Source organism: Entelurus aequoreus, linkage group LG02 (genome assembly GCF_033978785.1).
Source record: "Entelurus aequoreus isolate RoL-2023_Sb linkage group LG02, RoL_Eaeq_v1.1, whole genome shotgun sequence".
Taxonomy (NCBI): domain Eukaryota; kingdom Metazoa; phylum Chordata; class Actinopteri; order Syngnathiformes; family Syngnathidae; genus Entelurus; species Entelurus aequoreus.
The window spans coordinates 33,580,250-33,592,334 of NC_084732.1; the positions used below are offsets into that span (position 1 = coordinate 33,580,250).

The window sequence follows — 12,085 nt, forward strand, 5'->3', positions numbered from 1 at the left end:
TGCATCTTGGGGTTCGTCAACTACAAACTCTGACAGAATGATCCAGCCTAAAACGAACCTCGCAGAGATGTCCATGGCGGAGAGGCTTAACAAAGCATTAGAATTGATGGCTAAATCAAGGAAAAGCTTTGCCTCGTTTTGTGATCCCTCCGACCCATCCCTGTCCTGTGTTGGCTTCTCGTGGGACGTCTTGGATCCGTCCCGTGAGGGGGGGGGGGGCTATGAGTAGCTGTGCAGCTGGGGAGGCACAACTACTCCTCATCCCAGTGGGTCTGCAACAGACGGCGCCATCCTCTCCGGTGGGCCGGCAGACGCCACCATGCTCTCCGGTGGGCCGGCAGACGCCACCATCATCTCCGGTGGGTCTGCAACCAACGGCGCCACCATCATCTCCGGTGGGTCTGCAACCAACGGCGCCATCACCCTCTCCGGTGGACCAGCAGGGGTCTCCACCACCTTCTCCGGTGGACCAGCAGGGGTCTCCGCCACCCTCTCCGGTGGACCAGCAGGGGTCTTCGCCATCCTCTCCGGTGGACCAGCAGGGGTCTCCACCATCCTCTACGGTGGACCAGCAGAGGGCGCCTCCACCACCCTCTCCGGGTGGCCAGCAGAGGGCGCCACCACCACCCTCTCCGGGTGGCCAGCAGAGGGCGCCGCCACCACCCTCTCCGGGTGGCCAGCAGAGGGCGCCGCCACCATCCTTCCCGGTGGGCCCTCCCACGCCGGCGGTCGAGCCGCCTCGACAATTGTGGCGGCGTTCAACACGCCGTCGCCACCTGACTCTTCCCCGCTGGTTGCGGGGACACTTGGCCTGGCGGCCCACCTCCCTGTCCTCCTTCCACCCTCCCTTGACTTTGGACTGTTTGTTTTTTTTGGGTGGGGGGGGGGGGGGTTTGATTACGTCTGGTATCCGTTATGGGAAGGGGGGCTACTCTCAGGGTTGTCCCTGACAGTTTGGTCAAGTTTTAGTTTGCCTCTGCATTTGTCTTGGTTTCCTGTTCTTAGTTTCCTGTCAGTGCTTTTATTTTTTTCTTCATTTCCTGATTCTCCCTGAGTGCTTTGTCCCCTCAGCTGTGGCTGATTGGCACGTGGCCACACCTGGTGCCAGTCAGCCAGCTGCCTATTTAAACCTGTCCTGCACTCCAGTCACGGCTGGATCATTGTCATTGTAGTATCTACCTGAATGTCATTACAATACTTGTCACTTACCTTCTACCTATTTGTCGTTGTAGCTCCGTCTACTTTTGTCCACTCCGCCTTAGTCCTAGTTCCTTCGTGTCACAGTAAGTGTTTTTGTTTATTGTCCACAGTTAGCCTTTGTGCTATTTTAGTTTATAGCTTAGTTTGTTCTCCGCCTTGTGCGCGCCTTTTGTTTGTTCCCTTTTTTTTTTTTTTTTTGCCAAAGTCTTTAATTAAATCATGTTTTCTCATTCAATGCCTGCCATCATCTCTGCATCTTGGGGTTCGTCAACTACAAACTCTGACACAATGTTTCCTTACCATTATTGGTATGTTGTCTATTACCATTATTGCTATGTCATCTATTACCATTGTTGGTATATTAATTATTCCTACATTGTTGATACAAAATATTGTTACAGTGTAATAATTATTGTTACCTGTGGTAATGCCACTATGATACAACATCTTTATTATAATCCTTGTACATAGTAACAGTGAAACTCATGTGAATAATCACTGAATGGAGAACTGGGGGTGGGATTAAATAAATGATCTTCTTCCCACTCCCTCTCAGGCAAAACTGGACAATCATGCATTACATACTATACATTGTTGTGCTCGTAGCGTGAAGGCTAGACAACTTGAAATATAGTTGACACACAAAAACTTGTGCGTCGTTTATTCAAGAAAAGCACAAGCAAGAATGAACGCTTTCATCACAACACTCAAATATCGCGGGAACAACAAACCCCCACCTTTGTGAGAATGTACTGACGGCCACTTAAAGGGGCCGCGCCGAATTACTCGCTCTTAACAACACACAAAGAACCACATTGTCATGTGCACAATAGAACAGTACAGAGAATGATGATGACAAAGATAAATAACAGGTGTGGTGAATTATGTCCTTAAATCAACCGCTACACACGTCCCCCCAGAATTCGCCATCACGAAGAAAAACAAACTGTCAATGGACAGGGGCACGGACGGGCCGACCAGACCGGGTGCGCCGTACTGGTACTAACGCCGGGGAGTCAACAGGGGGGACCGGAAGTGTATCTGTACTGTCTAAGGTCCCGGGGGCCTGCGTAGAAGGATGCATAACATCATCTTGGGGCCTAGGTAGAGCAGGCGGACGACCCCGGCGCGGGGGTACGGCCGTGGTAACCGGCTGACTAAGATCCAAGTGGGCCGCTTTCAGCCGGTCCACCGTGATCTTTTCAGACCGACCCCCGATGTCCAACAGAAAATGCTTGTCTCCGCTCTCTAGGACGCGAAATGGCCCATCGTAAGGAGGCTGAAGGGGGCCGCGGTGGGCGTCGTGGCGGACAAAAACAAACGCCGCTCCCCTTAAGGAAACGGGAAGATGAGACGGCGTAAGGCCGTGTTGAGAAGTGGGGATGGGGGCAAAACCCTTGGCGGCATCGAGGAGAGCAGCTCGCTGCTTACTAGCGGACCAAGGTGCCGTCGTGCTAGGAATAAAGTCCCCTGGCACTCGCGGGGGCTGGCCATAAACCAACTCTGCCGAGGAAGATTGCAAGTCTTCCTTGGGGGCAGTCCGAAGCCCCAGCATCACCCAAGGGAGCTCGTCTACCCAAGCGTTGTCCTTCAGGGACGCCCTGAGCGCTGCCTTCATGGACCTGTGAAATCGCTCACACATACCATTGGCCTGCGGGTGATACGCCGTCGTGTGGTGGAGTTTCACACCCAAGCTCTCGGCCACAGCGGCCCAGAGCTCGGAAGTGAACTGAGAGCCCCGGTCGGATGATATGTCCGATGGGGTACCGAAACGGGCAACCCACGTACCAATGAACGCGCGCGCCACCTCCGCGGAGGTGGCGGACGTCAGAGGTACTGCCTCCGGCCAACGGGTGGTCCTGTCGACCATCGTGAGGAGGTATGTGCAGCCGCGTGAGGATGGGAGAGGCCCGACCAGGTCCACATTGACATGGTCAAAACGGCGCTCCGGAACCGTAAACGGTGCCAGTGGGGCCCGCGTGTGGCAGTGCACCTTTGAGCGCTGGCATGCCACACATGTGGAAACCCAGTCCCTAACATCTTTTTTCAGTCCACGCCAGACAAATTTTGCAGCAACCAGCCGCTGGGAAGGTTTCCTCCCAGGGTGGGAAAGGCCATGGATGGAGTTGAACACGCGCCGCCTCCAAATGGCGGGCACAAGGGGCCGCGGCCGACCGGTAGCGACGTCACAAAGGAGCGTAACCCCTGTGTCCTCAAATGGGACCACAGACAACCGTAGCCCTGTGGCTGCCGCCTTCAGTGCTTGGATGTCCGGGTCGTCGGCCTGGTCAACTGCCATTTGTGCAAAATCGAGCCCCACATGGACAGCGCTCGCGACGGCTCGGGAAAGGCAATCAGCCACGACATTGCATGAGGTCAGCTGCCCGGGGAATGAAACGATGGTAAAAATTTACCATGCCAAGGAACTCTTGAAGAGCCTTAACCGTGAGTGGGCGGGGGAAGTTTGCGATGGCCGCAACCTTCGTTGGGAGGGGAACTGCCCCGCACTCCGTGACACGATGTCCAAGGAAGTCGATCACAGACAACCCAAACTGGCACTTAGCTGGGTTAACAATGAGATCGTGTTGGCTAAGGCGCTGAAAAAGGGACCTGAGGTGGGTCACATGCTCGGCCTGAGAGGTGCTCGCGACCAGGATATCGGCCAAATAGACAAACAGAAACGGCAAGTCACGTAAAACAGAGTCCATCAACCGCTGGAAAGTTTGTGCTGCACTCTTAAGGCCAAAAGGCATACGTAAAAGTTCAAACAGTCCAAATGGGGTGATGACCGCTGTTTTCGGGATGTCAGAGGGGTGGACCGGCACTTGATGATAGCCCCGGACAAGATCTACCTTAGAAAACACAGTTTTCCCAGCGAGGTGGGCGGAAAAGTCTTGTATGTGGGGTACTGGATAACGGTCCGGGGTAGTCGCCTCGTTGAGTCTGCGGTAATCACCGCATGGCCGCCAACCCCCTCCGGGCTTCTCCACCATGTGGAGGGGCGACGCCCACAGGCTGTCTGAGCGGCGAATGATCCCGAGGCGTTCCATGGTCTCAAATTCAGCTTTAGCGATGGAGAGCTTAGCAGGGTCCAGGCGCCGGGCTCGTGCGTGCACAGGGGGGCCCGTGGTGGCAATGTGGTGTTCCACACCATGCTTGGCGGTAGATGACGAGAACGTGGGCTGCGCCAGGGTCGGGAAATCAGCGAGGAGGCGCAGAAAAACGTCTGTGGTGGGTAGCATGCTGGAAAGCCTGATGGAGCCCGTCACGCTGAGACTGCACTTGTACGAGCAGAACGTAATCGCATCCACCAAACGCCTGTTTTTTACATCCACAAGGAGGCCGAAAGCACAGAGAAAATCTGCACCGATGAGCGGCACCGTCACTTTAGCAGTCACAAAGTTCCAACTGAAACGCTGTCCACCAAAACACAGTTCCACGTACCGTATTCCATAAGTGCGGATAGGGCTGCCATTGGCCGCTTCCATGGGGGGGCCATGTGACTCAGACAGCATGTCCAACCTTGATGCTGGCAGGACGCTCTTCTGCGCGCCGGTGTCACACAGGAACCGTCGTCCAGAGAGGGAGTCCTGGATGAAGAGCAGCCTGCCAGTACTGCCGACGCTCATGGCCACTGCTGAGCGCCGGCCCCGGCGTTTCCCGGCGGCGGTCCACGAAAACTGCACGGGGGACGGCACCGCCTAGCTTTGGTCCCGAACTTTGCGTGGAAAAAACATAGTCCAGAATTCGGTTGCCGCTTGGGGGGGGGCAGCAGCAGCAGCAGCGAGAGTGGAAAAACCTGCCACGGGTCTTTCTGTCTCAGCCGGAAGCAATGCAGCCACATAGGCCGGTTGGGAAGCTAAAAAAAACTTATCAGCTTCAGCAGCTAGTTCGCGGCAGTCCAAAATGGTGGTGTTGGCTAAAGCAGCCCGCACCTGAGTAGGCAGGAGTCTCAGGAAATACTGCACGAAGAAGAATCCAGGTCTGTGCTCACCTAAGAGTCCTAGCATGTTGTTCATTAGTTCAGAGGGCTTGCAATAGCCAAGCCCCTGCAACGAAAAAAGGCGGTTAGCTCGCTCCGCGTCGGAAAGATGAAATGTCTGTAAGAGGTGAGCCTTCAACGTGCGGTACTTGTTCCTCTCCGGTGGGTGTGTAATGGCGTTAACCACTTTGGTCGCCGTCGCGTTGCCGAGGGCGGACACGACATAATAAAACTTAGTGTCGTCCTCGGTGATACCACGCAGGTCAAACTGTGCCTCGGCCTGGGCAAACCATGCGGTCGCGGAAGTTTCCCAGAACTCGGGCAGCTTTAGAGAAACCGCATTCGCCGTCATGGTCGATAAAAAAAAAAAAAATCACTGAATCCGTTCAGTGAAGCGTCGGGGTCACCAGTGTTGTGCTCGTAGCGTGAAGGCTAGACAACTTGAAATATAGTTGACACACAAAAACGTGTGCGTCGTTTATTCAAGAAAAGCACAAGCAAGAATGAACGCTTTCATCACAACACTCAAATATCGCGGGAACAACAAACCCCCACCTTTGTGAGAATGTACTGACGGCCACTTAAAGGGGCCGCGCCGAATTACTCGCTCTTAACAACACACAAAGAACCACATTGTCATGTGCACAATAGAACAGTACAGTGAATGATGATGACAAAGATAAATAACAGGTGTGGTGAATTATGTCCTTAAATCAACCGCTACAACATTGCCTTTTGCACTATATTAATTTATATTATTATGTGTTGTCAACTTTGTACTTTTTTATGTCATTGCCTGAAATAAATAAATCAATGAAATGAATGAAAATTTTGTGTTGCCAATCAACCTATCCCCAGGTGCATGTTTTTGAAAGTGGGAGGAGGCCGGAGTACCCGGAGGGAACCCACACAGTCACGGGGAGAACATGCAAAGTCCACACAGAAAGATCCCGAGCCCAGGATTGAACTCAGGACTACTCAGGACCTTCGTATTGTGAGGCACATGTACTAACCCCTGTTCCACCGTGCTGCGACGATTCAAACAGATTATTTCAAAATATGTGTTGTATAAATGATAATACAAACTTTTCAAAACAAGTTAAAGGTTACAAAAGCTTTGCTAGGCTACTGGTATATGACATATATGCGCAACGAGTAACCATGGAGATGTCTTTTTAAAAATAGATCCTTGAAAAGTTTCAATCAATTCACAATCGTAATAAATAAGAATCGATCCATCCATATTCTACCGCTTGTCCCTTTCAGGGTCGCTGGGGTGCTGGTGCCTATCCCAGCTGCATTCGGGCAGGGGTCGCGACCTCATTGAATCGCGGATGTTAATTGTTTTTCCCAGCACCTCCACAGCAGGGGTCCCCGATCTTATTTGCACCAGGGACTGGTTTAATGGAGGCATTATTTTCACATGAATATAGAAAAAACAAGTGCAGGAAAAATACAACTCACCATAACGCATCACTTATTCCCTTTGCAAAAAAGCTCTCCAAAGGCTTTTGTTTACTATTCCTTTTCACTTGATTGTGGGCTTATTTTTTGGCTAACGTATCTGATGCTATGTGCAATAATACCAACACTTTAACTTACTAGCCAAGGGAAATGTGTATTTTCTTCCTTGGACACACTTTATGCAACAATCTAGCACACTTGCACTTTAGCGCTATAGTCTTTTGCACTTTAACTACCGTACTATGATGACTTTATACCTGCTCTGTCCTGAGCCAAGGTCATGCAGCAACCTACTGTTTTACAGTAAATGGGTCTCTATTTTATTTTATTATTATATCTGAGTCTGTGTATCTTATTGTACTGTTCATGTCTGATGTTGGTGCTGTCTAACTTAACTTTGTATGGACCGTATCATATATACCATCAACCTGCAGAGGGGACTGCAGATGGAAATCAGATTTAGGGTACAATCTGGCACCTTTACATTTTATATATTCATTAATGTGTATTGTCCCATTAACAATGATATAAGAATTATATCAAATGGCAACTTCACCCCGAGAGGGACAAGCGGTACAAAATGGATGGATGGATGGATAGCAACTTCCTATCAGGAGTTTTATTATACGTCTATAAATAAGCTTATTTGTGTGTATAGTGGGACATGCGAAAGTTACGAGAAAATGCCGTCGTTTATCTAATTATCTAATGTTTCTGTGCGTGCCGCACATGTAGCAGGTAGCAAATGTGTTGTTGGGGACCACTTCCCAAGCGTCTCACCTGACCGGGTCCCAGAGGTGATAACATGGGTAGACCGACACCAGAAGGAGCCGCTGGGTGAGTTTTTGCTTTGGCTGCGGCGCTGCTCACAGCCCCTCTGCTGTTGTTGGCCCAGACAAAGTAGCTGTACTCCACACTCGGCAGAAGAGTGAAGTCGTGGTAGTGACTATTGGCGCCCACGTAGATAACTTCACCATCTCTACGGAGTTCATAACCTGTGATGATGCCATTAGGGTTCTGTGGTGGTCCCCAGCTAACTTCTACTGACTCTGGACCAGTGACCTGAAGCAAATAGAAAAAAGACAAGTTGGATGGCTGCCTTAAGCGCTACCTTAACATGCCAACATACTTTCAAAGTGGGGATAGGCATATCCAACGGAGGAGCCTCCTCTGTCACAGTGGATGTTGCTGTGCTGGCAGTGCATCCGCCACTAGTGCAGGCTAACAGTACTAACTGGTAGGACGTGTAAGGATGGAGATGTGACAGCACTGTCTTCAAGTCTTTTCCACGATAAGCCTCTTGGCTATTCACTTTTAGAACATATTCAGTCACCTCCCCGTTCTGGGTTGCTGGTTTAGCCCAGGAAATGTTCATACTGTTGGAATTGATGAAGTCCACAGTAGGAGCCTCTACAGTGGCAGGGGGAGCCTCTAAGGTAGTAATGCTAGCGTGAGGGCTTGTGAGGCATCCCTCAGACGTGCATGTTGTGACTGAATAGCTGTAGGAAACAGAAAAATATATAGAGTATAATATTTGCATTGATGTCATTGTGTGACGGTAAGCCTCACCTATAGCTTGAAAAGGGAAGGAGATCCTCGTCAGTGTAGCTGAGGACAGTCGGGTCAAAACTGAACGAGAAGCTAATATTGTTTCTCTGGATCCTGTAAGACTGGAGCAACCCATTGGGTTCTAAAGGTGGAGTCCAGGAAACCAGCACTTCACTAGGGCGACCCTCAACATGACTCACTGTTGGTGGAGCTAGGCCACGAGGGGGGGCTTGCTTGGTAGTCACGTTTAACCAAGGGCTGTAGGTGTGGCCAGCAGGGTTATGGGAACGTACGGCGAACTCGTACTCAGTCCAAGGACGCAATCCAGTCACCTTGTAGAAGAAAGTGTCATTTCCTTGCGGAGAGGATTGTCTGAACAGCACCTGTTAGTGATAGCATTGTAGGTTAAGCAAGACAGTAAATAATAAGTAAAATAAAATAAAAATGAGCCTTTTACAAACTTTTTCACTCGCGTCTTCCTCATTGCTTCTCCCTCTGCCCACCTGATCTTGGCTTCTTCCCAGTAAGTAGTACTCGCCAACCGGCCCATATGGATGGGCGGGAGGTCCCCAGGTGAGCAACACATGGTCCGAACCAATGGAAAGAGGTGTGGGAGAAGGCTGCGAGTCAGGTGCAGCAGCATCAGTGGTGACATACTGAGGTGGGCTCCTTGTGCATCCCGCTGATGTGCAAGCTTCAAGGGCTAGCGTGTACGTGGTCCAAGGCTCCAAACGTCGAAACAGGAAGTGACGTGACAGACCACTGAACTCCAGGTTTCCCTCGCCGTACAAATTATACATCTGATAAAGAACATGAAGAACAGGAAAATGTGCGTGTCAGAAGAGTCTGTTGAGTCGTGTGGTTGCCAGCCTGGCTCATATGTAAATCAGGGGTGGACTAAATAAATCAATGTATTATTTAGATACCTAACGATAATACTTATTATTTTGTCTAACAGTGCATCAATAATGTTGTATTGTTATGTTTTGAAGCAACAGGCGCATCACTATTGATCTGAATACTTTATTAAAACAAAATAGAAAATAAAAAAACCCCGACATATTTAACACAACAATGAACAACTGGTATGTAAAAAAAAAAAGTAGGTCTTATTTTGTTAGCTACTCAATAGTTGTTTGAGAACTCTGGCTTAATTGATCACATATCTTACATTAGCATCGTAACGCCTCCTCTGTTACTTGCTATCAACTTTTGAGATACTTTTTCCAGCATGTCTCTGTGTCACAACCACATATCTCCAGGTCACTGGTTTGCGTGTGTGACAGAAAGAAAAGCTCTGACCCGCTTAGGCAGTATTTTTTGGCGCCACTTGATGGTTTGCATGTATGCATTTCTGGACGGTAGTACTGTATAGGCCCATTAGTTTGCTGCCTAAACACGCTGCCGTCGACTAAGAAACAGGAAAGAAACAGCAAGGCAGTATACTGTAGTTTAATGTGTTGATTAATAATCAATACACCTGTATAGACTCAAAACAGTGAAAACAGTGCGCAAATAGTTTCCAGAATAACTCAAAATAGTTTCACATGTGAATGCAGCTTCTCAAACTTTTGTACGTGTACCTTCTCTAGAGTGTTTTTTTTATGCTTCTTTAACCACTACTTTCATAATAAATACTCTACATTACTTTGAACATTTGCATGCAATGATGTTCAGCTTAAAGCTTTCCATGTTGAATTTGAAGACAGTCGGTTTCAATGGCATATTTTAAGGTTTATCTTCTGTTATTACTGTATGTACCGTGATAGCTCCATTTGGAGAACTTGGTGGATCCCAGCTGAGCAGTAAGGACCTGCCCTGCTCTTTCTGTTCCACACTGAAGTTAACCAGTCCAGACGGAGAAGCATCCATGGTCCGAATGCCTACCCATGGACTGGACACACTGCCTGAACATGCAAAAAAACAAAGCATTTTAGGGAGTCTACGAAAAGTATTTCGATTATGCGATTTAAAGCCACTGGTTGTAATCATACCTGCGTCATTTATGGCTTCCACTAGTAGGTTGTACTCACTGTAGGGCTCAAAGCCGAAGACTGCTGCTTCTATGACTGAACCCTAAGAAAGTTATAGGATAGAATTAAGAACATTAAAACCAGAAAATATCTAACTTAATAGGAGGTAATGCATGGAGTTGAGTAGCAAGCCATGCCAATTGCTTAAGTCACACGCATCTTTATTTTTTTAAGAAACAACAGGGAATCACTAAGACAATGACAAGCTAAAATGATGTGGCATGGGATTTGTCGTATCAACATTACAACATATTGTACTAGAAGAAGTGGCACCCACAGACTGGCAAACGGTCGTCCCTTAAGACCGCGTTCAAAGCCTGTGGTGTGTTTGTGTTACACTAATACAGATTACTTCGTAGCACAACATACACACACACTCTCATACAAACAGAGACGGTGTGCCTGCCAGTAGCTTCAGGCAGTGGGACACAGACCAAAAAAGCTGGCACTCGCAGGGACAGTGTGTGTGCAACATCATTTACTAATTGATAAGAGACGCACTGTTGTTTGAAAAGGGATGACATGGTTGTCAAGAATAGATCAGGATGGCTTACGGTTTAAAAAAAAAAATTAGGATATGAGCTGGTCTCTGAGCATTTATCACAACAAATTATGCCGTTTTATTTTCCTTTAGTTGAGTCTGCATTTTTTAAACTCTCACAGAAGTTAACATATGTAAAGAGATTAGCGGGTGGGGATCCAAATGGCTCAAATGCAAATTGGAGTCAAAGGAAAAAAGGCAGAGAAATCGGCGTGGCGGAGCACCAAGGATGAACTGCCTGAACAACAAGCCCAATACATGTCTTGACTGTCTATATGTCTGCGAGCCAACGTACACAGAAAAACAGGATTAATAAGTCCCTGGACACCTAGACACAAGCTAAATCCTCCTGCAAATCACATAAGTTCGTAGGGAAGCAGAGAGAGAGGGAGGGACAACAAATGACTAGAAATAAATACACAAAGTATATAAGTAATGATAGAGAGGGCAGAGAATTAAGGGAGAGTGATGAAATAAAGGTAAAAGGTGAGTAAGTAAATAACAGACGAAGCAAATAAAAAGAGTAGTGACATAAGGAGGAAGAGAGGGAGACAATGAACGATTAAGCCGATAAGAGGTGAGGGGAAAAGAGAGCGAGATAGATGTTGCAAAAGGGAGAGACGGATTAAGTGAGCGCGAATGAGAGATCTCTCTACCTTAAAAGCCAGTGAAATATGTGAGGCATGTGGCCTATAAAGCGCTTAACATATGCACATTGTCAATAGCAGCATCTGGCGCTGGCAGATTTTATAGGAGCGCCGAGACTCTGCTACACGCCTCTAGATGGCAATACATTCAAACACTTTATCGCTGGAACGCACCACATTGATGGCCCCCATGCTGCGCGCACACACACACACACACACACACACACACACACGCACACACACACAAGTGCTATGAAATTGAGCACATCAGCCTGCTAACTGCTCGCACACACACGCGCGCACACACAGAGTCTGTAATCAAATGCTTAAGCATGGAAGCACTCTACTATTACATTCTATTAACAGCCCCCTTAATAACAGTTTCTTCCTAATACTCATGCAAAAAAGTAACAAGATGAGGCAACACAGTTTTAGCACCAGAATAAAGTGATGACACACCAATCTCTGTTTTGAAGGACAACACAAAGGTGGTCCATCCCGTGGAAAATCTATGACAGAACTTTATCTATGCAATGCTATGGAACCACAAAATTCAAATACCCCTCAAGTCAAACAATTCAGAGTTTAACCCAAAATATCTGGAGAAAATAAGGCTCTAAAGTTGCATTAAAATCTGAAAAAATAATCGCAGTCTTGCATGATATTATAG

The 12,085-nt window shown here is 48.3% G+C and overlaps 1 protein-coding gene across 7 annotated transcripts in view; it reads right to left on the reverse strand.

Moving 5' to 3' along the window:
• The window catches only part of ush2a (Usher syndrome 2A (autosomal recessive, mild)), a 395,330-nt gene that overhangs the window by 33,312 nt on the left and 349,933 nt on the right, over nucleotides 1-12,085 (reverse strand). For all 7 annotated transcript variants that reach the window (XR_009821723.1, XM_062025662.1, XM_062025687.1 and 4 more), the window contains 6 exons: nucleotides 10,189-10,270; nucleotides 9,956-10,101; nucleotides 8,656-8,994; nucleotides 8,216-8,577; nucleotides 7,776-8,145; nucleotides 7,427-7,708 (listed from right to left, as the gene is read on the reverse strand). Coding sequence is in view for 6 of the 7 variants with exons in the window: in XM_062025662.1 (XP_061881646.1) it covers nucleotides 7,427-7,708; nucleotides 7,776-8,145; nucleotides 8,216-8,577; nucleotides 8,656-8,994; nucleotides 9,956-10,101; nucleotides 10,189-10,270 (1,581 nt within the window). In the remaining variant the exon portion in view is untranslated. The remainder of the gene's footprint in view (nucleotides 1-7,426; nucleotides 7,709-7,775; nucleotides 8,146-8,215; nucleotides 8,578-8,655; nucleotides 8,995-9,955; nucleotides 10,102-10,188; nucleotides 10,271-12,085) is intronic.